This window comes from Lichenostomus cassidix, chromosome 7 (genome assembly GCF_008360975.1).
Source record: "Lichenostomus cassidix isolate B80296 chromosome 7, HeHo_3.0, whole genome shotgun sequence".
NCBI classification, from domain to species: domain Eukaryota; kingdom Metazoa; phylum Chordata; class Aves; order Passeriformes; family Meliphagidae; genus Lichenostomus; species Lichenostomus cassidix.
In genome coordinates this window covers 3,509,943-3,533,834 of record NC_139488.1, presented here as the reverse complement: position 1 = coordinate 3,533,834, position 23,892 = coordinate 3,509,943, and the positions used below count along the sequence as shown (strand labels likewise).

The 23,892-nt window shown below is 42.6% G+C and overlaps 1 protein-coding gene across 9 annotated transcripts in view; it reads left to right on the top strand.

Annotated features, from left to right (window-relative positions):
* Positions 1-23,892, top strand: part of AGAP1 (ArfGAP with GTPase domain, ankyrin repeat and PH domain 1) — a 305,386-nt gene that overhangs the window by 162,186 nt on the left and 119,308 nt on the right. For all 9 annotated transcript variants that reach the window (XM_085065825.1, XM_085065826.1, XM_085065822.1 and 6 more), the window contains one exon: positions 21,786-21,890. In XM_085065825.1, the coding sequence (XP_084921951.1) occupies positions 21,786-21,890 (105 nt within the window). The remainder of the gene's footprint in view (positions 1-21,785; positions 21,891-23,892) is intronic.

The window sequence follows — 23,892 nt, the reverse complement described above, 5'->3', positions numbered from 1 at the left end:
TCCAAGTAATTCCTGGTACAGATTAAGTCACAGTTCCAACTGAGTGATGCTTTTTAATGTTGGTGTGTTTTGAAGCAAGAGGTTTGGTGAGCTGGGTGATGCTGGACAGTTCACAAACTATGCTGTGTAGTTCCTCTTTGTTTTTGTTTGCTTTTGGTTGTTCTAGGGTTTATAGATTTACATTAGCAATTTTAAATGTAACTGGGTTTTTTTTTTTTTTTTTGGAAGGTCAATGAGTGTCTCAGGATTTTTGTTAAAAACAGAAGTCAAGACAGAATGGTTTGGAAAGGACCTTAAGGTTTATCTCATTTCACCCCTGCTGTGGGCAGGGACACCTTCCACTAGAAGGAAAAATTGCCTAAGTTTTTCACCCTGCCTCATCTGTGGGGTAGGAACAATGTATGCTATGGCTGGGACCAAGAGCAGGTAGGCAGAATATTCCAACTGCAGTCTCTTCTCTTAAGTCTGGGATTTTCAGTCTTGCAGGCACATATAAAACTTCACAAAACATGTCAGAACACCCCTTGGTGTCCTTGGCCCTCCATCAAATTTGGTTGATGTTGAACTTGAAGCCCTAAAAGGCTGGAAAGGTGACTTGAGGTATTGTCTCTTAGAAACCTGTTGAAAATGCAACCAGAAGGATCATTTTAAAATGCTTTTAATTGGTGTAGGACTTATAACAAACACAAAATGTTTGCCAAAATGAGGAATTGATCAGCCCTTTTAACAACAAGGGCTTTTTCTGCCTGCACCTTTTCCTTGGTGACATCTCATGTACCTTTACTCTGTCCCCTGGAGATGGACACAGGGCTGCAGGGAAACAGTCCTTAGGTTATGTGCAGAGAAATGAGAGCATCAATTTGAGATGAAGGCTCTATTTACATTTTCATTTGGGTTTGTTTTTTGCTTTCACCAGCACAGTCAGGATTTTGAGACTCTTTCTGCTGCCCAGGCACTTGAGTATTTGCCTCCTTTGTTTGAGTGGGGATAAGCACTTTGCTGTTCTTTTCCTCTGCCTCTGTTTCCACATAACAAGATTTCCATACAAGTGCTGGGCAGGGGTTTGTTCCTTGTGCAAATATTGGTAAGTACAATTTCAAAATAAAATTAAGAAATTTTTAAAAAGAGAGGGGTGAGATGTCAGCCTTCACAGAGCAGCCTCTCTCCTCAGCCCAAAAAAATGTGTGTGTGTGTGTGTGCCCAACAGCCTGACAGGCTTCAGGAGTCTGTTGGGAAGAGTCCTTGCTTGTGGAAGCTCCTGGTCAGAGCTCAGAGGGGCATCAATCCTGCCCTCCTTGCGTGCTCCAAAGAGTATTCCCTCCTGGCAGGGAGAGGTAGAAGGCACCTCCTGCGCTCTGTGTTCGAGGTTTGGAAGGGCAGGAGTAGGAAATGGAAATGGCTGGTTACACCTGCTTTCCGTTTCCTTTAATTATCCACCCGCGGTGTGGCTGTCCCTCATTAATGGGGATTGTGTCTCGTGCTGCCTGGGAAGAGCTGGCCCCATTAAACCAGTTATAATAGCAACAAATTAATGCTCCTCTGCCCTTTTTCCTGGGCTGGGTAAAGGATAATACATCAGCACAAACTACTTGGAGATACCACAATTTAAATATTTTAGCAATGCCTTGCAGTACATATCTGACCAATTTTCTCCCAACTTTTGGCTGTGTTGGTTTTTAACATTGCTGCCCAAGAAACGTGGCTTTCCTGGTTATTTAGATTTGAGGTTGGTTCCCTTTCAGCTGAAAGGGATCCTGGCAGTGGTGGCTCCCAAGTAAAAATGACTTTGTTCTCTGCTATGTTAAATTGGCTGGTTAATTCTGGTGTTATTTACCCTGTAATTCATTAGTTTTACTCTACCATTGGCAGCTGACAGGCTGTAATTTCATGCCTTGCAATAAAAGATGTCTCATAATCTGCTTCATTTAGCAGCAAGAGAATTTAATGAAATTAACTGCAGTCCTAATTATGCCAGTGAATACTAAAGACTGCTATCAAGTTTCCTCAGAAAAGGACAAGGTCCACCTTATGAAGGATTTAGAATATAATTTCCTGGGAAAAGTTGCAAATATCTCCTTCTATTGGCCAACAAGGGCCAATTACAAGTGCTGATAGGACTTTAATGAACTAGTTTGTTCTGAGGATATCTCACAAGGAATAATAATTTTTTATTTTTGAGCAAGTTTTTAGAGGTTTCTCTCCTTAGAATAGCTGATCTCTGAGAATTTGGTGTTTTGCTTCTGTTTTGAAGTCCTTTCCCCTGTCTTTTGTGGTGCATTAGACTGAGGATTAGGAAGTGAGGAGGAGGCAGCTCAGGTCGGGGGTGAGGAGGGTGGGGTTTGGAGATCCTAACCCAGAGGACATTAGGGTGTTTCTCCTCATGTGCTGTAATTCAGTGGCAGCTCATAGCTCAATTACACAAACAGCCACAATTTTCTGGAATGAGAAAACTCATGAAGGAACACAATGACTGGGCTGGATGGAGCTTGGAGCAGCCTGGTGTAGTGGAAGTTATCTCTGCCCATGGCAGGGAAGTGGAACGAGATGAACTTTAAGGTCCTTTGCAACCCAGACTATTCCAGGGCATTGCATGAAAGGAGAAGGATTGATCCTGAGGAGCATTGCAAGGGCTGAGGCAGCTCTTTGTGGTTTTCTCAAGGGTTTCTACTGATCTACACTTTTTTTTTTTTTTGGTGCATATTCCTAAATCTGCACTGAAAAAGTCTTTCTCTATTAGCTGGCAGGGTTTGCTCGATTCCCATTCCAAAGTATTGGTTGATATATTTGCCAAATGTGCTCTGCCTGCCTCCTGAGCACTGCCACACTTCGACAACAATGATGTGAAATGTAACCGCCAGTTTATGGCTTAAATGATGTTAAATGTAGTTAATTGGAAAAACTTTTAACTGCAGAGAATTTCCCTGCGAATAGCCTTCATAATAACCATCTCACTATAAAACGCAAAATGCTTTGCTCACAAGGACAACGGGACTATAAAGGTGAAGTGTATTGATCAAATTACCTGAGATAATAAACTTCGGATGAATAACTTCTCTATTGATGAATGGGACAAGTCTTCCTTTTTTTCCCTAATCCTCTTGGTGTGATGGGGAAGCAGTTGAGAGAACAGTTGAGTGTTGCAGAGTGTGGGGTTGTTTCAAGCGTAGTTTATATTTTTAAGTTAAAGAGCTGCATGAAATTGTTGATGGAAAATGGCATTGGATTTTTTTACTGTTTCTGTTTCTCTTTCTTAAGCTGTAATTTGTTGAAAGTACAATCATCTTCCTTTAGATAAAAAGTTATAGGACTACATAAAAGTGAATATGTGTGGGGGAAGAGACTCAAAATGGTCATTATTTGCAGTAAAGCTGGATAAAGAGGGAGCAGTGAACTCCTCCATTGGTAAAAAGGGAGGTCACAACACAGCTGGATTCGTGCTTGTGTCAAAACAGGGAAGAGTTAGAGCCCCGGAAAAGAGGGAAAAGTGTGGTGGAAGGGAGCTTGGAAGCAAATGAGATGTTCTGGGTTTTGTTGCTTAGTGCCTGCTTATTCCTTTGCTGTGGGGATTTCATGGGTTTGTTACAATTGTGGGAAACAAAGGGAAAGTGCTGGGTGCATCTGCCTTTCCCAACAGCTTGAGTTTGGGATTTGACCAGAGATGCCAGCTACCTTGGAAACTTGGGATAAATAACTCCAAATTTTTAATGTAGACTTCCTTCTTAATATTTCGGAGTACAAAGAGAAAACTGTATATTTTTATTCAAGGTATACTGATCACTTGTAATTGCATTTATTGAGTGAACAGTTAAGTGAGAGCTGAAGAGAATAGGGTTGATTTAAAAACTTTGTTAGTGAAACAGGGGTGTTGGAAGGAGATGATCTTTAAGGTTACTTCCAACGCAAACCATTCTGTGATTTTGGAATATCTTCGGTATTGTTGGTGAGAGTGGGTAGAGACAATACGGGGTGATACAGACACAGGTGATTTTGCAGTGTGGTGTGAGCTGCCAAGTAAAAAGAACTGGAAGTTCAAAGAGCCACAAAGATCAAGGAGCAAATTTTAGTTGGAAGAACTCAACCATAAAAGCACGGCATAAGCTTTCCAACTCCATGTGGAAAAAGGGAGCAAGGAAGTAAATATTAATTGGATTTGAAATTGGTTATGGTGAGGGAATTTATGGAGTTGATATTCAGAATAGCACAGAAGCTCAGGGTGGATGATATATTTGTCATGTTACCTAGAATGTAAACAAAGTTGAGTTGGCTACTGCATTGGTTTATGGAGCTTAAGAATTTTTATTTTCACATTTTGAAAGGCTACATCCAAGCAGACAGCCTTTCGTTATAGTTGAATCTGACTGTGTGCTATGCTTTAAAGTCATGAGGCAGCAATTTGAAGTTGCTAAATTATGGAGTGAAAAAGTTTCTGTCTGAAGTTTGCATGGCAACAGATTTTTGTCTTCTTTGGGAAGTCTTGAAACATGGAGTTCAGCAAGGTTGGATATCAGGAAGGTTTTGACTATCCGCAGGACAAATGAGGAAGGGCACCAAATGCAGGAACGTGAAGTGAATCATTGGACCACATCATTCAAGTCCAAAACCATAAGTATTAGTAAAATAAATCCTCTTTAATAAGGTAATAACCAAGACTGAATAATAATAATCAAGGCCTAACATTAGTTATAATAATCATGTCTTTGCAGTGAAGAGCTTAAATAATGTGTTACCTTACCTGATTATTTTACTGTGTTGTTCTGACTTCATTTTCCATATAAATTATGGAGAAGTGACCTAAAAGGCCATACACCGTGAATGAACCAAAATCTTGTGTCACTAATACACTTTACAGGGATTTGAAGTAGGACTTGGTGTGAGAAACAGACTCAGAGCTGGAATTCATTCTACAGAGTGGAAGAAATCATTCTGTAAAAGGTTCTGATGTGAAGCATCATGTGAGTGTGGTCACCTTGTTGTTTCATATAAATATGGATAATTACAGATGTACACACTCTTACAGATGAGACCTCTCTATAGAAAATATAAGTAAAGAATATTATCCTGCAGAAATGGAAGAGCCAGAGCAAAGGGCAGCCAAAGTGAAACGTGGATTTGAGAATATCCGTGGATTCAAAAGGTGGGAGCGAGACAGGTCTGCAGCTTTGGAAAGAGATTAAGAGGAGCCTTCTTTTAATGGGCAGGATTGATTCGGCAGGGATGTTTGAGCCTGTGTCAAGCACGAGGCTTGGGGGCAAGAACTTGAGCTGGAGGAGAGGCCAAGCACCACAGGAACGCGGCTGGAATCTGAATGGTGATAAAACAGACATTTTTATTATGTTACATGCAAAATTCAGCTTGGGTTATTAGCAAGCCTTAGCTTGGCTGAGAGGTTTGAGAGTTCATCGTTATCGTTTTCGTTTTCGTGGCTGCCTTCAAACTTTGAAAGAGCAATGTTCAGTTGACACTGCTGAGCTGCACCACCAAACTTTCAGCACCCAAAATTAAAAGCTCGATTGGAAATGTGGAGCAGATCGGAAGCCCGGGGAGGCAGCGTGTTGGCTGTGAAAGGGGACTTTGATGTCCCTAATGCCCATTGTTTAATGCTGGGGGTTTGCTTTTAAATGCCAATGCACAGCATGGAGGCCTGGCCCTCCCATGGCGCCACAGAGGGTGCGTTGGGTGGCGGCAGGGGGAAAGAAAGGAGGAATCTTCCATCCTGCCAGCACAAAGTTGACAGGGACGAAGGCTTTTGGAGATCTTTTTTTAGGAAATTGTGCAGCAAAGTGTGCAAATCTGAAGCCGGCGTGCTGTGTGTGCGGGTGTGCAAGGGAAAGTTAGCAGTCAGTCAGGTTTTATCTCTTAATGAATAGAGACTGCTGAAGTAAGGGTTAGGTAATTGAGTTTATAATTAATTAGCCATAACCCTCATCAGATAAAGCAGTTGTCGAGATTTTTTTTTATCTCCTTTCTCTCCCCAGGGCCTGCCCTTCTTTGTCCTTGCGCTGACAGCCAGCACTTATCTCAGGCCTTCTCCATCCCATGCCCATCAGCCCCTCCTCCCTTGGGCTGGGCTTTGGTGGTCAGCCGGGCCCCGTATTGTCCTGCCAGGATCCCAATCAGGCCGGCTGTCGTGCCGGGATGATGAATTAGCAGTAGGAGTTAACGTGGAGGTGAGCTCCAGATTGGAGTCCCGATAGCTCCCCACCGGCTTCTGTGTGTTCGTCACTCTCCTCGGCGCTGATCCGCCACTGACACTTTGCAACAAAGAGGTTAAAAAGGTGGATTTAGTAAAAGAAATGGGGCATTTCTCCAGAAAGTTGGGATGCTGACAAAGGACCCTTAATTTCTTCTGCTGTGCGATTCACCTCGACAATATTGGGAAAATAAATTAGATTTTGCTCTGTTTTCTTTTGGTGGCCTTATCTCCCTTATGTTGTGGGTTGAACTGGCTTGCTTGCAGTAGGGGAGAAACTTTAGCCATGTATCTTAAAAGCATCAGGATTGTAAAAGGTGTCGAGTCTCTGCCCGTCGAGGTGGATGAAGGGGATTCAGATGTCAAATTTATCCTCCATCAAAGCCACATCCTTTTACGGATGCATCGGGGGAGAGGAGCTTTCTTGCTGTGTTTACAGTAGGCTCGTGGCATTGAGCTTGGTTTGTAGACAGGTTTACCTGCTGGAGGAGAACAAGGTTCAGGAGCAAGTCTGTGTGTTTTCCCTTCATGTGGAGGTTTTGAATTGGAGATGAAGACTCCTGTGTCTTACAGTATTGACTCTAGGCTTCGGATGAGCACAGATTCTCCTTAATCTGAGCATCAGCACTAGGAAATGTAACTTAAGTGTCTCAGTGCAAGAAAGGCTTGATTCTTTTTGAAAATACGTAAAGCATTATTCTGTGGTCTCTTGAACAGACTGGTGAAGTTTTCCTTTTTCTTTGGCATTTCAGCAGCAAGATACGTTTTTAGTTTGACTCCAATTCTTTTGGGGTTCAGGCTCCCCCAGGTACCACCTACACCTTTCTAGGATCTTCCTGAAAGTTAAATTAGTAACATGTGAGTTAAATTCTATTTAAGATGGCACAGTGTGACTGCATAAAAGACACTGCTGATGGCAGAACAAGCCTGTCCCCTTTTGGAATTAGAGCTTGGTTGTCCTAGTGGGTCGTAGAGCCCAGCAGCTGCTGTGCTGTGCTTGTGGTTTGTGAAGCCTCTAAGTTGTGCAGGATGTGCACCTCACCTGTGTCTTACCAAGGTGCAGGATGTGCACCTCACCTGTGCTTTCCAAGCACAGGAAAACAAATTCTTGTGTACCTCACTGCTAATTGATAGGAAGGGTGAAGGAAGTGAGTCTGTGACACGTTTGAGACAGGAGAAATTCCAGTTAGAAACACATTTGATTTCCCACCAGGTTCAAATATTGGAGCAAATATCTAAAGGGGCTGTGAAATCTGCAGCTTTGGAGATGGCTCCAAGGGGACACACAGCTCCTCAGAGTGGCTGGCTTTGCATCTTGCCACTGGGAGCAAAGAGCCTTCTCATCCCCCAGAGAGACACTCAGTTGTGTGTTTTATAAGTGAGAGAAACCAAGCATGAATACAGTGGAAGGAAAGAACATAATTATCATCCCTGATGTAAGAACTGCGCCAAAATGTTTTCCAGGTTGAGGATTTATATTGCAAATGAACGTCAACCTTGGATGGTGTTATTTCATGCAGAAGGGTAACTAAATGCACATTTTTTTTAATTCTGGGAAACAGTGGAGGGAAAAGGCTTTTGCTCTGAATTTGATTCTGAAATGTAAGATATTGGGCAATTCTATCCCTGAGCAATTTTTTAAAAGCAAAGCTGGCAGTGTCTGCTGGCAAGCATGTCCAGATTAATAGGATGGATTCAGCTGGGTTGGTCTAGTGTTTACATGTTTGGTTTCATGATAGAAGAAAATTCTTCTTGTTGTCACTGGATATTTTGTTTTAGTCAACAGAATATTGCAAATAAATATATAAAAACCCCCTATCATTTATATATAGACTTAATAAAATACCTATTAACATTGTGTAATTGTAGTTTCAAGCTTTTCTTTTGAAAATGAAGAGGTTTTTTTCTTATTACCCATTTTGCTGTAGTTATTAGAGAAAACTGTGTATAGCAGATGAACTCAGTTTCAGGCTTTTTAGTTGCACATGGTAAAGGAAATGATGTGCTTTGTACCTAAAGGAATGTTGAAATGAGGTTTTAGCTGTGATCTTCAAGTGTTCAGATCTTCAGAAGCAGGTGGAGTATGTTATAGGACAAGTTAAAGAATATCCATATTTAAATCAATACTAAGATTTATTGATGCTAAATAGAGAATTAAAGAGGAAAGAGCTGAATAATGTTTTGTAGCCTTTCAAAAATTAGGAATTAGGCTCGTAGATGAGCCCTAAGGGTAGGGATAGTTCCTTCACCATGTGAGAAAAACAGACTCAACTTGGGGAAAAATTAATTTAATCTTTTACCAACCAAACGACAGTAGGGTAATGAAGAATAAAATCAAATCTAGAAAACCCTCTGATCACCCTACCCCTCCCTTCTTCCCAGGCTCTACTTCACTCATGATTTTCTCTCTCCTCGCTGTAGGGAGGAGGGAGATGGGGAAATAGGGCTTTGGTCAGTTCATCACATGCCTCTGCTGCTGCTTCCTCCTTGTTGGGAAGACTCCTTGTTCTCTTCTCTGCTCCAGTGTGGATCCCTTTTCCATGGGGTCAGTGCTGCAGGAACTGCTCCAGTGTGGATCCCTTTCCCATGGGTTCACTGCTGCAGGAACTGCTCCAGTGTGGTCCCTTTTCCTTTCCCATGGGGTCAATCCTACAGGAGCTGTTCCACTGTTGGCTCCTCTCTCCGCAGGGCCACACATCCTGCCAGGACCCTGCTCCAGCATGGGCTTGCCATGGGGCCTGAGCTTCCTTTGGGCATCTCCCTGCTCTGCTGTGGGGTCTTCTGTGGGGTTCAGGTGGATCTCAGCCCCACCATGGACCCCCATGGGCTGCAGGGCACAGCTGCTTCACCATGGTCTCCACCAGGCTTGAGTAACCTCATTTTCTTTGCTGTCTTTAAAGCTGGGATTTTTCTGGGGGGTTTGTATCATCATTTGAAGTGTCTGTGAGGATGGAAGGTAGGAGAATGCTTCTAAAAGGCTGAGCAAGAGTTATCAATGCAAATAAGGTTAGAATGAAAGAGCTGGACTCAATGATCCTTGTGGGTCCCTTCCAGCTCAGAATATTTTGTGATTCGGTGACTAAAGGCTCTCCGCCGTTAGGAATTTGAGGGCTTTTGAGGCATTCAGACTTGCAGAGAAGCAGTTTAAGGGCAGTGATAAGAGAGTAAGACCTTCTTTTTCACGTAGCCTGGGTAAATTTGCAGGGTTAATTTCAATTATGACATACTTGAAAATTCGTCCTGCTTGTAGGAAACAAAGAGAGTGGGCTTTTTCTCTGGGAGGTATCCTGGAAAAGCTGTGACTCCCTGGGCCACGTCAGTGCTTTTTTTCCCCACTCCAGTGATTTCAGAGCACGGATTGATGGGCCCCTCTTCCTTAACGAGTTTGCTAAATTGATTTTATCATTGCCTTTTGTCACTTTCCTAGAACTAACATGGAAATGACAAAAAAAAAGGTCCGACTGACGACACCCGAGCGCAGGGTGTTAAAGTTGGTAGGACCTGGGATCATCAGCAGCCATAATTGACAAATAATACCCCTCATAAATACTGCCAGTCTTTTCAATTAGTTTTCATCTCAAATTCGGAATGCAAAATGATGGCCTGTCAAGTGACAATGGATGACAAAAATTAATAAATTGTCTTCTAAATAGTATGGACACTTAAGAAAAATTGGGCAGCCAATTTAGCACAGCATGAACCGGGGGGAACCTTTTGTACTGTTGCCGTGCCACTAATGTTGTCTGGGTCTTTATTAATGGTGCTTGGCTGCTGCTGACAGTTTTGTTGCTACTGGCAACTTTCTTCATTAAAATTAAAGCCAGCGTCAAATCCCATTAGCCACACTCTGAGTACCTTGCATTTTTATTTATATATATAAAATATATATATATATGTAATTTTTTTCTTAATCTTTACAAACGTGTTTTTTATCTGTAGAAAGTTGGGAAAGGTGGTTAAAAATCAGTCTTTCATCTTGTCCCTGGTTGATCACTTAATAAATAATGGATTATATTGAGGATTTTTTTGAGGGAGATTGTCTCCAACCTTTTACAGCATGCCTCGTCTACAGCCAGGTAACGGCACAGAGAAATCCATAAATGAGCTTTATAAATTACCTTTTCTGAACATGGTGTTCTTCTGTGTTGCCTGCAAGCCAGTTGGTTCTGGGATACTCTCGGAAAACAATCGTAGCCTCTGGAGCAGAGCAGCTTCTCTTCTTGTCTCTCCCTCTAAAATATTAATGAGGTTAAAACTGAGGGATCAACATGTGTGAAAGACCACTCTTAAAAGGAAGATAAAGTGTGTATCTTTACATGATTTTGGGAAGGAAGAAATAGCTTTGTTAGTGGAAACATCTTTTGATTTTCTGCTTTAACAATTCATGGATTGACTCCTTAAGCTGAAGGAGGGCAAGGTTAGATGGAATATTAAAAAGAAATTGTTCCCTGTGATGCTGGGGAGGCCCTGGCACAGGGTGCCCAGAGAAGCTGTGGCTGCCCCTGGATCCCTGGAAATTTCATTAAATTACTCAGAGCCATCCATATCTTCCTTTACAGATCACACATGAAGAGTTTGACCCCAACTTTAGGTCTTTACAGGGAAAAACATGGGGAAATCAGGGAAAAATTTCTTCCTGAAACATCTCTCAGGAATGCTCAAAGTGTAATGTGATCTTTCACTCTTTGTGTGGTGCATCACACTTTGCCACTGCATTATATCCCAGCTATTCCTAGGGGTAGGTATTTCCAAAAGGATTTAGTCACTGCTACCTTCGTTAAAACATCTTGTTAATGACACTGCTCTGGGCTTGGGGGGCCAGACCACCCTGGCTGATGTCGTATCAGGAGCCTTTGCTGACATCGTGTGCCAGTGGTCCAAAAATGTGTCATCTGCTTGCTGATCCTCAAGGCTTCTGATAGATGGAGATGCCTCATGAAATGTAAAATACGGCTTGAGTTTACATGTCCTGGATGGGTTGGAATTAGATGGTGTTTAAGGTCCCTTCCAATCCAAAACATTCTGGGATTCTCCGTCTCTCTGATGGAGGTTGGGTTTACATCCCATGTGTATGGTGGGGCAGGGAGAGATAGGACAGAGTCTTGTGTTGACACCTTAATTTTGCTGTTGTGACCTCAGAAATGCAGTTTGATTCAGAGATTGGGTAGTTGGGCTTGTGTCCAGGGGGTAGCACTGTGAAACTTCAAGTAAAGCCAGGCTGAAGGCAGTGCCAGTGGGTTCCTTGCAGAAAACCAGAAGTGCTGAATAGGAAATTCCACTTAAACATTCACTGTAACAGCTGTGTTTGGGAATGATCTTGTATGGTAAGTGATAAACAATTAGCAGTTCAAAATGGTCTTTTAAACTGGTGCACTTCTGCAGCAATATTTTGGGCTAAAAGATGTGCTGTGTGGCTCAAATTTGGATTTCAATTCAGCTGAAATGTGGGTTGAGTGACCCCATCATTCACAAGAATAGATACTTGATAGAAATGAAATAAACTGGTGACATCAAATTAACATCTATCTAATAAATCCAAGCTGTGCTTTCAGCTCTTCTGCTAAATCTTCTTAGTTTAAAAAAAATAAATAAAAAAAGGTGTCAGTAGTTAATTGTTGACTGAAGCTTAATATCTGTTGAAGCAAATGAGCCATGAAATATACTACACAGGAAGTATTGTATCTGGAGTGATTTTAACATTAAAACAATATTACAATTTTTAACTTGCTGACACAATATGCAGAATCCTTTATTTTGAAATTGCCCTGATTAATGCTGAGCTCAGGAAGTGGGGGAGAGGAGGAGTGCTGTATGTAAAGCAAAGCAAGCCAGGACAAAACCAGCCTTTTTTCCTCAGATATCCTGGATTAAGACATAATAAACAAATTTTGGGGTGTCTCAGGTTATTACTTCAGGAATCCTAATAATAACCTTGTCAAAAGCATTGATTTATACTTTCTCAGAACAGTTCTTTCAGATGACTGGCAATGTCTCATGTTTTGTTAACTGCAATTTCTTTAACATCTACTGTAGTAAAATGGGTGAGTTCTGGCACTGACAGCAGTAACTTTGCCTCTTTACTGTAACAATTGAGAACATGGGGTGATAAACTTGTACTTGAAAGTTGTAGTTAGGTTTTACCCTTAAATCCTGGGAAATGGCCTTGGATAGCTTTTCCCTGGGGTTTGGGAGGTTTTGTAGATGTGAAGATGCCTTGGTGTAAAAGAACCTTCAAATCACAGAATATTCTGAGCTGGAAGGAGCCCATGAGGATCACTCAGTCCAACTCCTGGCCCTGCACAGACTCCCCAACAAGCTGAGGTGGCATGGGGGAGTTTTGAGCAAAATTTTACACCCTGTAAAAATTCTGCTCCCAAAACACCCAACAGTATGACTTAAGTTATGGTCCTTGGTCACAACTAGAAGGTTTTTGAGTGAATTAGCTGCACATTTTTATATATTCCCAGCTGAAGTGAAAATTATTGTTTTCAGATGATAAATATTGATTCATTAAGAAGAAAGAGCAGACAGTTGTGTATGTTCTGAAAAGGGTTATTTAAAAAGATGTGTCTCTGCTGCCTAGTAGATAAATCATGATTTTTATAAGCTTTTTAGCTTCTTGACTTACTCACATATTGAGTGAATAGCAATGGGATGTGGTTGTAGCTGTCTCTTCATATAGTTGTCTTGTGTGTCTTGGCATATTCTACATTTCTCTAAGTATTTCCCTTGTGTTGAAGATGGAATTTGTATTTTTGGTAGCTTTTTTCAAGAATGTGAAACATGATTTTATGAACTCTAGGAAACAGGATCCAGTAGGGAAGGAATTTTTCCTCATCAGGTTCCTTACTTGTTTTTCTGCTGTAATGACAAGAGGCTAGTGCCCAACACACATTACCTGCATCTCTGAAGGACCATCACTTTCATTCCCATTCTCTGAGTGAACTGGACACCTCAGGAATATAAACAGTAATGCCTATTCCCTATTTTCCATTTTTTCTCTTGGTCTTAGGAGAGATTTGAGGAAGGAGAATGGGGTGTGTGGATGGAAGGGTGATGGAGCATCCTGATCACCCACCTGGTCTAGTGGAAGTGTCCCTGCCCATGGCAGGGGATGGAACTAGATGAGGTTTAAGGTTCCTTCCAACCCAAACCATTCTGGGATTCTGTGGTCTTTGCAGTGTTCAACCAGTTCAGTGTATCCTGGCAGACCCTTCTCTGGTGGGGTCAGTGACAAGGTGTAAAAGTAGAAAAATGGAGCAATCAGGAAATACTGATAATTAGAATTAGGAAGAAGGTGTCCTTCTACTGCAGAATTTAAAAAAAAACAAACCACCTGGTACTTATTCTCCTACCCCTACAAAAGTTTGAGGACCAGAGGTATAACTGCTCAGCAAAATTTATTTTTCATGGAGCATACTCCTTTCGATTAAAAAAAATAAAAATAAATTTAAAAATCCCATTGTACAGCAGAGTTTCTGAAGGTGGTTGACGAAGGCTTTTCTGGTCCCAAAATTTCCTAACGTGAAGTATGAATCCTTTCTGTACAATAACATGGAACACAGTTTAAGGGAAAAAAAAAAGAACACACACACTTTTTTTCTTTTTTTTTTTCCTGCCAGCATTCTTGGGTTTGTTATTCAGCCGATGCTGTATTAAATTGGATTTTGTGTCCATCATTATTAAAATGTGAAGTGTGTCGGTCACAAAGCATACATTTCAGGGCAGTTAGCTGAATAATTCTTTTCTTTATTATCCCAAATTACTGCTGAGCTCTGGAGAGGTGAGCAGTTTAGCCAATTATTGCCATTTGAGCTGGATTTGTGGGTGATTAGCTCCTGGTCGAATTCAGTCCTGGCAAGGGCTTTGAAGCCTTTCCTTGTGTGATTTTCACAGCGGTGAGGTAGGAATAGACGAGGCTAATGACAGGAAGGTCGCCTGGGTGAGGTGACCTGTGGGGGGGGGGCCTGGGTTTAGCAAATAGGGCATCCACAATAACAAGTGTGTCACTAACCCCGCCGTGCATAATCGGAGTTTTATAGGATTGTTGGAGATGCTGACAGCTCAATTAAAGTGTAACCCTTTGTACCATGTACCCTGGCAGAATGACAGAAATATTACCAACAAAAAAGGGAGGGGACCACAAGGGAACTGGTTAAAGATCCAGGGTTCTTTTTCTTTCCCCCCTTCATCGGAGCCTGCACAGAACAAGCTGCAGAAAGCATCCATTTGTGAAATAATAGGTTGTCCAGGGGAGGGGTATGGTGCCAAACATGGCTACAAAAAAAAAGCTGCTCTTAAGTGGTCTTCCTGATGTTTCTATGGAAACACTATAGTGTCAGGAGAGAAAGTTAAAATTGGGTTTTAAGCTTTTCATGGCTTTTCTCCCCTTCCGCTTCTCCCCCCCCCCCCCCAATCCCTACTTTATATAAAATATGATAAAGAGAATTTCAGGGATCAGGGAATGGAGCGCTCCTGCAAGGAAACACAGATCGTCTGCCTCGAAGTGGTAATGCCTGCACGATGATTCCTTATTTTCCATCACCCACCCAATGCTCACTTTGTTTCTTAGGTCAATGTTTTGTGGCTTCCTTTTCATGCCTGACCCTTCAGCCATTCCCGAACATTCCCGCTCTTGGAGCCTTTCCCAAATTAAGCGCGGCACGCGGTCGCGTTTGCTCGCATCGGATCTGCTTCCCAGCGTTGTTTTTCCTTTGACCAAGGTAATGATTTGCATCGAAGTGCATTTCACTGGTGTCAGGGAAACCACAACTGCCGGTGCCAGGGGGTTAATAAACCAGCTACTGGAGATTATTAAGGGCTGGGATTTTTTTTTTTTTTCTTGTTTTTTTAGCAGTCCAGAGTAAGCAGAACAAGTCTCAGAAAGCAACAGAAAGCAAACTACTACAAGGCAGAAAAATAATGTTATTTTCTTGGTGCTGTGTCCTGTTCAGAGTGGTAGACTGGGGTTAGAGTGACAGATGTGCCACTCCCTTAAATACCTGATTGCATTTCGTAACACACTTGAATATTGAGCTTTGCAGGAAGGATGTGTAGTAGCTGTAACTGTAGAGCTTGCAATGTGCTGTTGATTTTATAAAGTCTCATTTTAGAAATAGACATAAAGTAGGGCTAAGGAAAGAGTGCCCTTGTCCTAAAGCTGTTAACTGATGAGGACTCAAGAAGAGTTGGAGGAACTTTTGCATTACCTGCATTGGCAAAATCCAGAAGCTGAAATACTGGAGCAGTTTTTAATCAGGTCCAGGGTGGATGGAGCTTGGAGCAACCTGGGATAGTGGAAGGTGTCCCTGCCCATGTCAGGGAGTGGAATGAGATGTTCTTTAAGCTCCCTTCCAACCCAAACCATTCTGGTATTAAAAATAAAGATGCAGTAACAGCCAACACTAACTTTGTTCTTCCCATTAACTTTGTCCTTGCTGCTGCTGTTCCATGCAGGAATTTGGTAGCTCTCCTTTGTTGGAGGTGGCAATCTTTGTTGCTGGTGCTGTGATGAACTCTAAGAGTTGCTTAATCAGCATTGGAATTTTTTTCACTACATCTTTCTAATTTTCTTCCATAGCTTGTGTGCAGAGAGCTTGGAAAATAACGAGTTGCAGGTTGATTGTCCTTCAAGTTTAAGCAAAGCCATTATCTTTTCCTCCAAGTCAGGTGTTAGATCGTCTCTGTTCTTTGTCTTCAAATGGAAATCGTGGCTGATCAGCCTCAGCATTAGGTAACCATTCATGGAGTAATTACCTGCTGCACAGAGTCACTGCCTTGTATTTAGGGAATGTTAGAAGAGAATTGGGTGCAATGTTCTGATTTCATTTTTCTCGTAAAGGTGCATAACATAAATTTGAATAGTTTCTTCAATGTGGGAGCATCTTTGTAGCAAAACTCTGCTGCTGCTGTGCCAGTTTTTAAGGAAGGTGGGAGGGGTTTTCCCTGTGCCCAACTATAGTGAGAATATACAGGGGGTTTTGATGGATTTTTTGCAATGTTATTGTTAGATACTGAATTTGGAGAATGCTTGCGCTCTCCTGTTTTCAGAACTCTTCAGAGCCACTCCAGGTTCTTGTAGCCTTTTTTGTTTGTGGTTCAGTTGGTCCACTATTGTGCACTGCTACTGTAAGAGATCATAGAATCTCAGACTGATTTGGGTTGGAAGGGTCCTTAAGCATCATCGCATTCCATCCCCCTGCCATGGCAGGAACACCTTCCACCATCCCAGGTTGCTCCAAGCCCTGTCCAACCTGGCCTTGGACACTAGCAGGGATCCAGGGGCAGCCACAGCTTCTCTGGACACCCTGTGCCAGGGCCTCCCCACCCTCACAGGGAACAACTCCTTCCCAATATCCCATCTATCCCTGCCCTCTGGCAGTGGGAAGCCATTCCCTGTTCTCCTGCCGCTCCAGGCGCTTTTCCAAAGTCCCTCTCCCTCTTTTTTATAAGCCCCCCTTAGGTATCAGAAGGGAGAGGGGAATTCGCTAGGGGTTTCCAAGTGTGAAAACTTAAACCAGCTTGATATCTCATTGACCAAAAGACCAAGCAGCATTCCCTTAAATTCCTGAGGAAAAAAAAGACTTTCAGAAGTCTAAGTTTGGGAAACTGAGAAAACAAGTTAAATTTTTATGGAAGGGTAAACTTCAACAGTTTATTCCCTAGACAGTTTTGGGTTTAAAGAGAGAGCAACCTGGCATAGTGGAAGGTGTCCCTGCCCGTGGCAGAGGCTGGAATGAGATGAGCTTTAAGGATCTTCCAACCCAAATCATTCTGGGATTCTATTAGTCCCTATGAATTTATGATTCAGTGACTACCATGAGTTTTCTTTGGCATGCAGGTTGTGTTTGGAGAGGAAGTTGTTTGAGCTGGGATCTACCATGTGCTGGAAGAACAGACTTTAACACTAGAAACCTGTTACAGCAAAATCTTCTGGAAGCAAAATATATCAATTAAGAATTAATCTCTTGTATATTATCAGGTGATCCCAGTGCTGTTGGACAGACTGTGCAGAGTTGGCTGGTCACTGAATCCTGGAGCATTCACCAGCACTTGTTCTCCAGCTGAATAGATTTAAAAGAAGTGGATGTTTTGTTGACCAGAATTTGTATGTAACAGTTAGTTTGTGATCCTGAGTGGCTACCTTCGGAGTTATTTGAAGGAGGAGGTTTTTCATGAGTGACTTTTTCTTTTCTGAGCAGTATACACAGGAGCTGTAAAAAGTTCCTTGCAGAGCTAGCTGCTAATCATGGTTGTAGGAACTACAGACCTGAGTGGAAAATTAGGAATTAATGCTGTTAGTGATTAAGTGTGAGATTGCCTGTTTCATTCTGGTAGAACAGCATTAGGGAAACAATATGGGGTCAGCTAAAAGTTAGGGGAGGGGAAGAAACAAAAGGCTGGTAGACATTCATACCTCAGCCCTGGCAGTGGGGTAAAGTTCTGAAAGAAAATAGAAACTAAAGTGGAATCACAGAAGGGTTTGGGTTGGATGGGACCCTAAAGATCACCTTAGTTCCAACCCCTGCCTTGGGGGTACCGTTTCCTTTTCCAGAAAGTCCAGTCTTGGCTCTGCTGACTTCAAAGACCATTTTAAGGCTTCTCACCCACCAGCATCTTCAAAGCAGCATTAAGCAACTTCAAGAGATCACTTTTTCAAATGGTGATAGTTTGCTATTTAAAACCTGAAATATTTCTATAGAACAAATCAATCATTGTTTTGCCATCGAGTTGTTACAGAAGGCACCCAGAGCAGCCAGATTTAGCCAGTTGCAGTGTATTCAGATGAACTGGGTCTGTTACATGCCCTGCTCCCTTGACCAGTGCTGGGTGTGTTGTTTTTTTTCCACCTTAGCTCCAATCAATCCGAGGCTGGCGGCTTTTCATTAGCTGCTCCTGCTCCCACGGTAATGTTGGGATTGCAGAGCCTGCTGGCAGTCTGTAACTTCCCCAGGTGCCCTGGAGCTCAGCAGCCTAAGCTGATTGACTCAGTTAGGGCCTCAGTCCCTAACAGCAAATGCAATCAATAAATCTTTGTTGGTAAATAATTGCTATCGAACAGAGTTTTAATATAAATTTATGAGTGGTGTTTTATCACAGCTTGAGGCTACAGCAAGCCACTGAGTGATGGATTTCAGATCACACTTGCATTCATTACATTAACTTTGTAAGTTATTTAAAGCTTGTACACTTAACATTGCTTTTGGCTTGCAATGACCTCCTGGGAGTAGACGTAGCACACGCATTACTAATAAAGAGCTGGCGGTACCTACGGGCAGCCGCTCCGTTCGCTTCGTGGATCCTCGAGCCAATCCTGGGGAGTGAGGTCTGTGCACTCCACTTGGAGCCTTTTTCCTCCAGCTCCTTAAAACCACAAGCTGGAGGAGTCTTCTTGGAAAAACCATTCCTCCGTTAAACACAGAATTGCAGTTTTGGAGGGAGGGTGGTAAAAAAAAAAAAAGTGATTTGAGGTGTGAAGTTCTTGGTTTGTGTGGAAATCGGAGGTGTTAAATTCTTAGTGTTGAGTCTGGAGGCTTTGGGTCAGCTACACCCAACCGCAGATGGAGGGCTGTAAGAGATGAAAGATTTCATCCAAATTAGGAAAAACAGCATTGTCCAATTAATAATTTGTGATACGGATTTTTCTGGATAAAAAAAATCGGTATTTGGAGTAGAAGGTTGACTTAGTCTCTTACTGTGTAGCTTGGGGACTTGATGGGATTTTTCCCATGTGCTGTGTGGACATGGGGACCTGTTTTGCAGTGACTGGGGACATGCCAAAGTTGCCTCTGAATTGCCTTGGAGTTACCAGAGGTCAGCAGGAACCCCTGGATCTCATTTTCTGGGCGCAGTATATGATGTGACTCAAATGTAGCCATAATGTGACTGAAGCAAGGGGGTTTTGGCTTTTTTTTCCTGTTAAATAACATTTCTTGTCATATGTGGGCCATTTATTTTTTTTAAGTGTAGCTAATGTTAAAGTGCATTTATAACTGATCTAAACTCCGATTCTAAGACCATTTCTCGAGACCATTCTATAAAATTACCACAAAGTGGTGGCCTTGGGGATAAAAACTATGGTTTATATGGGCTGCTTTGCTTTATAGCACTTTAAGTTAGCTCCTTGTATTCAGAGCAGTTTCCTCTCCAGGTACTTCAAGATACGTTTAATTATCACATAATGTGAAAATGATTCTGTTTGCCAAAGGAATGCCTGAAGAAAATGGATTGGGAAGTCTGGTTTGTCACTTGGGCACAAATAGGTCCATCATCCATATTCAGTTCTGAGCTGGGAAGGTTTGGTTTATTGTACATGAAATCACAGAGTTCTCCTTTAAAAGCATAGTGAAACCTCATTTTGGATAATTTTCTCCATTTAGATCCAAAATTAGAATGTCATAATTCATACTTAGTACCAAAACTTTAAGTAGTAAAAGTCATGACCATGGTAGGTTTTTACTCTTTATTGAGATTATAATTGGCACACACTGAAAATTATGTAACTAATGACATGTTTTCTGTATAGCAAAGGGACAGTTAAAAGGTTATGAAATATATACATTTTACTGGCTTCAGAACTTCAAAAATAAAAAGGCAGAGGGGAAAAAAAAATCACCATTGTGATCCTTACTGCTTCTTCCCCATTAGAAGGTCTGAAGAACAAACCAGCACAGGGAAACAGTAATTTTTGATCCCCAAGGCACAGCACTAACTAGAATTGGGTCCCCCTCAACGCCAGTGCCGTGCTGCAGGTGAGGTATGAAAGATGGGAAAGGTGAAGAGACAGATCACCTCCTATAGACAAACAGGGGAGTCAAAGGCAGAAATAAGCTTTCATTTTTTAATAGAAGAAAACAACGTCTCCAAGCGCTGGCAGGCGGTAATTGGGATGAGCCACTCGAGCTTGCAAGAGCTTTTGTGAGGAGGTGTTTCAGAAACCCTGTTCTCCTTGAAAAAGTTTTGAGTTCTAGCAAGGAACAGCATGAAAAAATACAGACATGTGACCCTGAGACGGTCAGAAAGCTGGGAGTTTGGATCGCTCTGTCATTCAGGTGTCCAATATGAGCTTTTCTTCACAGTCCCATCCATGGACTGCCTTGAATTTGGGAAGGGTTCTTCTCTGAAGTTCTATTCCAGCTGTGTGGCCAGGAGCAGGACTTCTACTTGAGTAGAGCTGGCCTATGTCCCCTCCTGGCTTTGAGATTGGGTTTGCAGAGGGATCACTTCATAAAGCTGCAGGTTTAATGGGAAAACAAGCAGTGGAACTTGTTTTCAAGGTTTTAACCACTTTTAACAAGAACAACACCATGGGGGTTAGGAGCACCATGCTTGGTAGGGCATCTTTCCGTGTTCTGTTTTCCTTTTATTTTAATTGCCTTGTAAAATGAGAAGGGAAAACTTGTTTTATAGGGATTAAGGAACTGAAGTTTATGTTGGGTAGATTCCTGGTTTTGATTTAATGGTACTGATATTCGTGTCCACTTTGATCAGAGCTTGATCTGTGACAATAGTGCGTCCCTGTGGTGTAGGTATTGACCATAGGGCCTCCACCTGGCCATTCCAGTAAGGCTTTACACAACCAGAGCTCTGTCTGCATTCATTAGGAATTGCCTTCTGGCTTGGTTTTGGAAATTAAAATATCCTAAGGAAGTGCATTCTTGATTTACTACCTTGAGTGTTCTACAGAAGTTTCTGTTTTTCAGCTGAGAGCAGGTCAATGTACAGGAGCAGTTTCTGTCTGTTGGTCTGTTTGAGCACAAAGATGACTTTCAATCCTAGCTGCTGATGAGAAGCTGTGGCTGCCCTATCCCTGGAAGTGGTCAAAGCCAGGTTGGATGGGGTTTGGAACAACCTGGTGCAGTGGAAAGTGTCCCTGCATGTGGCAGGGGGTTGGAACTGGATGCATTTTAATGTTCCTTCCAACCCAAACTATTCTGGGATTCTGTGATTGTTGGTATTCAGCCCTGATGTTTAGATGGAATAAGGTGTGTGGAAACTTCATTCACTTTGGCTGCCTCTTTTACTCTCTAGTCATGCCTCTGTCATTAAATTATCCAAGATTTATTGGGAAAACCTTGTATTTGCTCTGATTTTGTGTTGCTACTCTTGCCTGGGATTGGTGTCTTGCTGGAATGAGTAGCCAGGAGGAGTTTCCATGGTGGTGTCCCCTTTCTGCAGAGGGAATGAGAACATAAATGTGTGCTCTTCCGTGGGCAAGGAATCCTCAGGAATATGCCGAAGGGAGGCCACACAACAGGATCCTCCCTCAGCATGGGGCTCATAATTTACTTTAGAGGGTAAGGAAATACAGAGCATGGACTTTTCATCAGCTGGGAATCCATGTGGGTCTCCTTACTCTGTGTCACATTAAAATGTGCTTTCCTGAGGCATGGAATTCCATGCAAAGGAGTTTTTCTACCCATTGGACAAAGCCAATGGAGGGATTGTGCACTACAGGAGAGGCAGAGCAAAGAGAGTAACTTGCAGGAGAAAGCCTATCTGAAAATGCTGGCAATTTTCTCCCTTGCTGTGTCTTAAGCAGTTGTGTGTTTGTCTGGAGGGTGTTTAACGTTTTGTCTCTCTCTCCCCCCATCAGGGGATGCTGCTAAAGCGGAGTGGCAAGTCCCTGAATAAGGAGTGGAAGAAGAAATACGTGACACTGTGTGACAATGGCGTGCTGACCTACCATCCCAGCCTGCATGTAAGTACTCCCTGCTCTCGGAATGCTTAACAGCAGCAGCCCTGTAAAGCAGTGTCTGACATGGGTTTGGTGACACCACTGTAGTGGAGGAACTTCTCTCTCTTCATTCCCCTCCCTCTCCAAGAATTATAATGTGAAATAAAAAACTCCCTGCTGCAAGTCTGAGTGCACTCCAGTTCCTTACAATCCCCTGGGAGTGGGGCTTCCTTGCATCCCAAGAGATTGCTGAAATTGTTTAAGCCTTTACTTTCTGCTAATTCCTTTATGGACTTGTTGTTTATCCCAGGATTAGAAAACAAGTGTTTTACAAGAAAGAGCTTCCTGGAGGTAGTAAGGAGTGAGGAGAGGTCTTTGTCAGCGTGCACTGCTTGTGGTTTATTCAGGAATCACACTGAACAGGTTTTGGAAATGGCATAGCTATTAAAATATGTTCCATACAGCTTTTCCATGTGGAGGCATCTGTCATTGTCCTGACGATGCTGTCTGTCCCTCAGAGTGTGTGACACAATCCCTAAGTATGAATTCTGGGATGGAAGGAGCATGGAGATCCCACTCAGGACTAGCCCACCCCAAAAACCATGGTGTGACCCTCAGCAAGGTTATAAAATGTATGTGAGATATATGTTTGTGGTTTTATACAATATATGATCTTGTATTTTATCATTGTCCCATGTATGAAAAGCAAAGGGTTGATACTTGTAATGTTTTTAGGGCCAGTTATGCTGTTTTTAGGGCCTATTAGTGGCATTTTGATCTCCTGGGCACCTTTTTCTTGAGGTGTGGAATTCAAGGGTATGATGCATTTTCTATAAACTGGGAGGTTTGTAGACTTGCACCTGGAACAGGCAGGAACCTTCTGCTTTGGATGGGTGCTGCCTGAGGAGCAAGCATGGAACCCTAGAATCACTAAGGTTGGAAAAGCCCTCCAAGATCATCAAGGCCAGCACTGGTAAGCCCAGCACTAAGTCATGTCCCCAGGTGCCACATTCATATCTGGCCACACTGATGCTGTGCTTGCCCTGACTTGCTGTTCCCTGTCTGTGGAATATGACCACCTTTTCTCTGGCTTGACACAAGATTTTATAATCTCAAGTCCTGCCATAACGATGCTTTGCTCTAGTTACTGATGTGATGTCCACGTCTCTTAAAAATTATGTAGTAAATTAGATGACAAGTAGCTTCAAGGCATTGCTGCTTCCCGTCAGAAACCTTGTCCCTCGGCCCGTGTTCTGGAGCAGGGTTTTCACTGCTCCTTTGTGTCATGTAGTTCACTCTTTCTGCCCAATTTGGTCACTTTTAGTGCCTCTAAATTTGACTAATTCTGCTGTGAAATAGCCCTGAAATACCCAAATTTGTGTATTGGTATTGCCCCCAGAAGGGAATCACGGTTCCTGTGTGTCCCCATGGAGCTGCCACCTGAGTCTGCCTTCGATTGTGTTGGTCATCAAGCAAGGAGGAGGCTGTTGTCTGCCCTGGCCCCTTCCTGGCATGGTGGAAAGGCTCTATTGTTCCTGGCAGGGCTGTGCACGTGTTGGTTTTTCATTGCTCTGGCAGACAATAGAGAAACTTCTTCTCTGCAGGCTCCCCCGGAGCTGCGGCGTCTCCCCCAGAGTAAGAATCCACTGAGGTTACACGTAATTACTTTGAGATTAGAGGTAAATCCATCGGAGATTAGAGAGAATCCATTTAAAGAAGAAGTAATTACCAGCTTGTAATTGTTTCCCTCTATCCCCCACTGTGCCCCCCCACCCCAAGAAGAAGGTGCTGGGCTGGGGGTTGCTGTTTGCTCCTTGCGTGGATCAGAGGGGTTTGTAAGGGAGCCACAGAAATTTTGAGTCAGTCACACTCCCCGTACACTTTGTACTAAACTTTGTTGGCAGGAATGTCAGGATTCCCTCTTGGGGATTGCCAGGTGAGTGGTTCTTCCCCCAAACAGTTCTCTGATACTGTGTTTCTGGTTTGGTTTTGCTGTTTTTTGTTTGTTAGTAATTTTCTGTTCCTT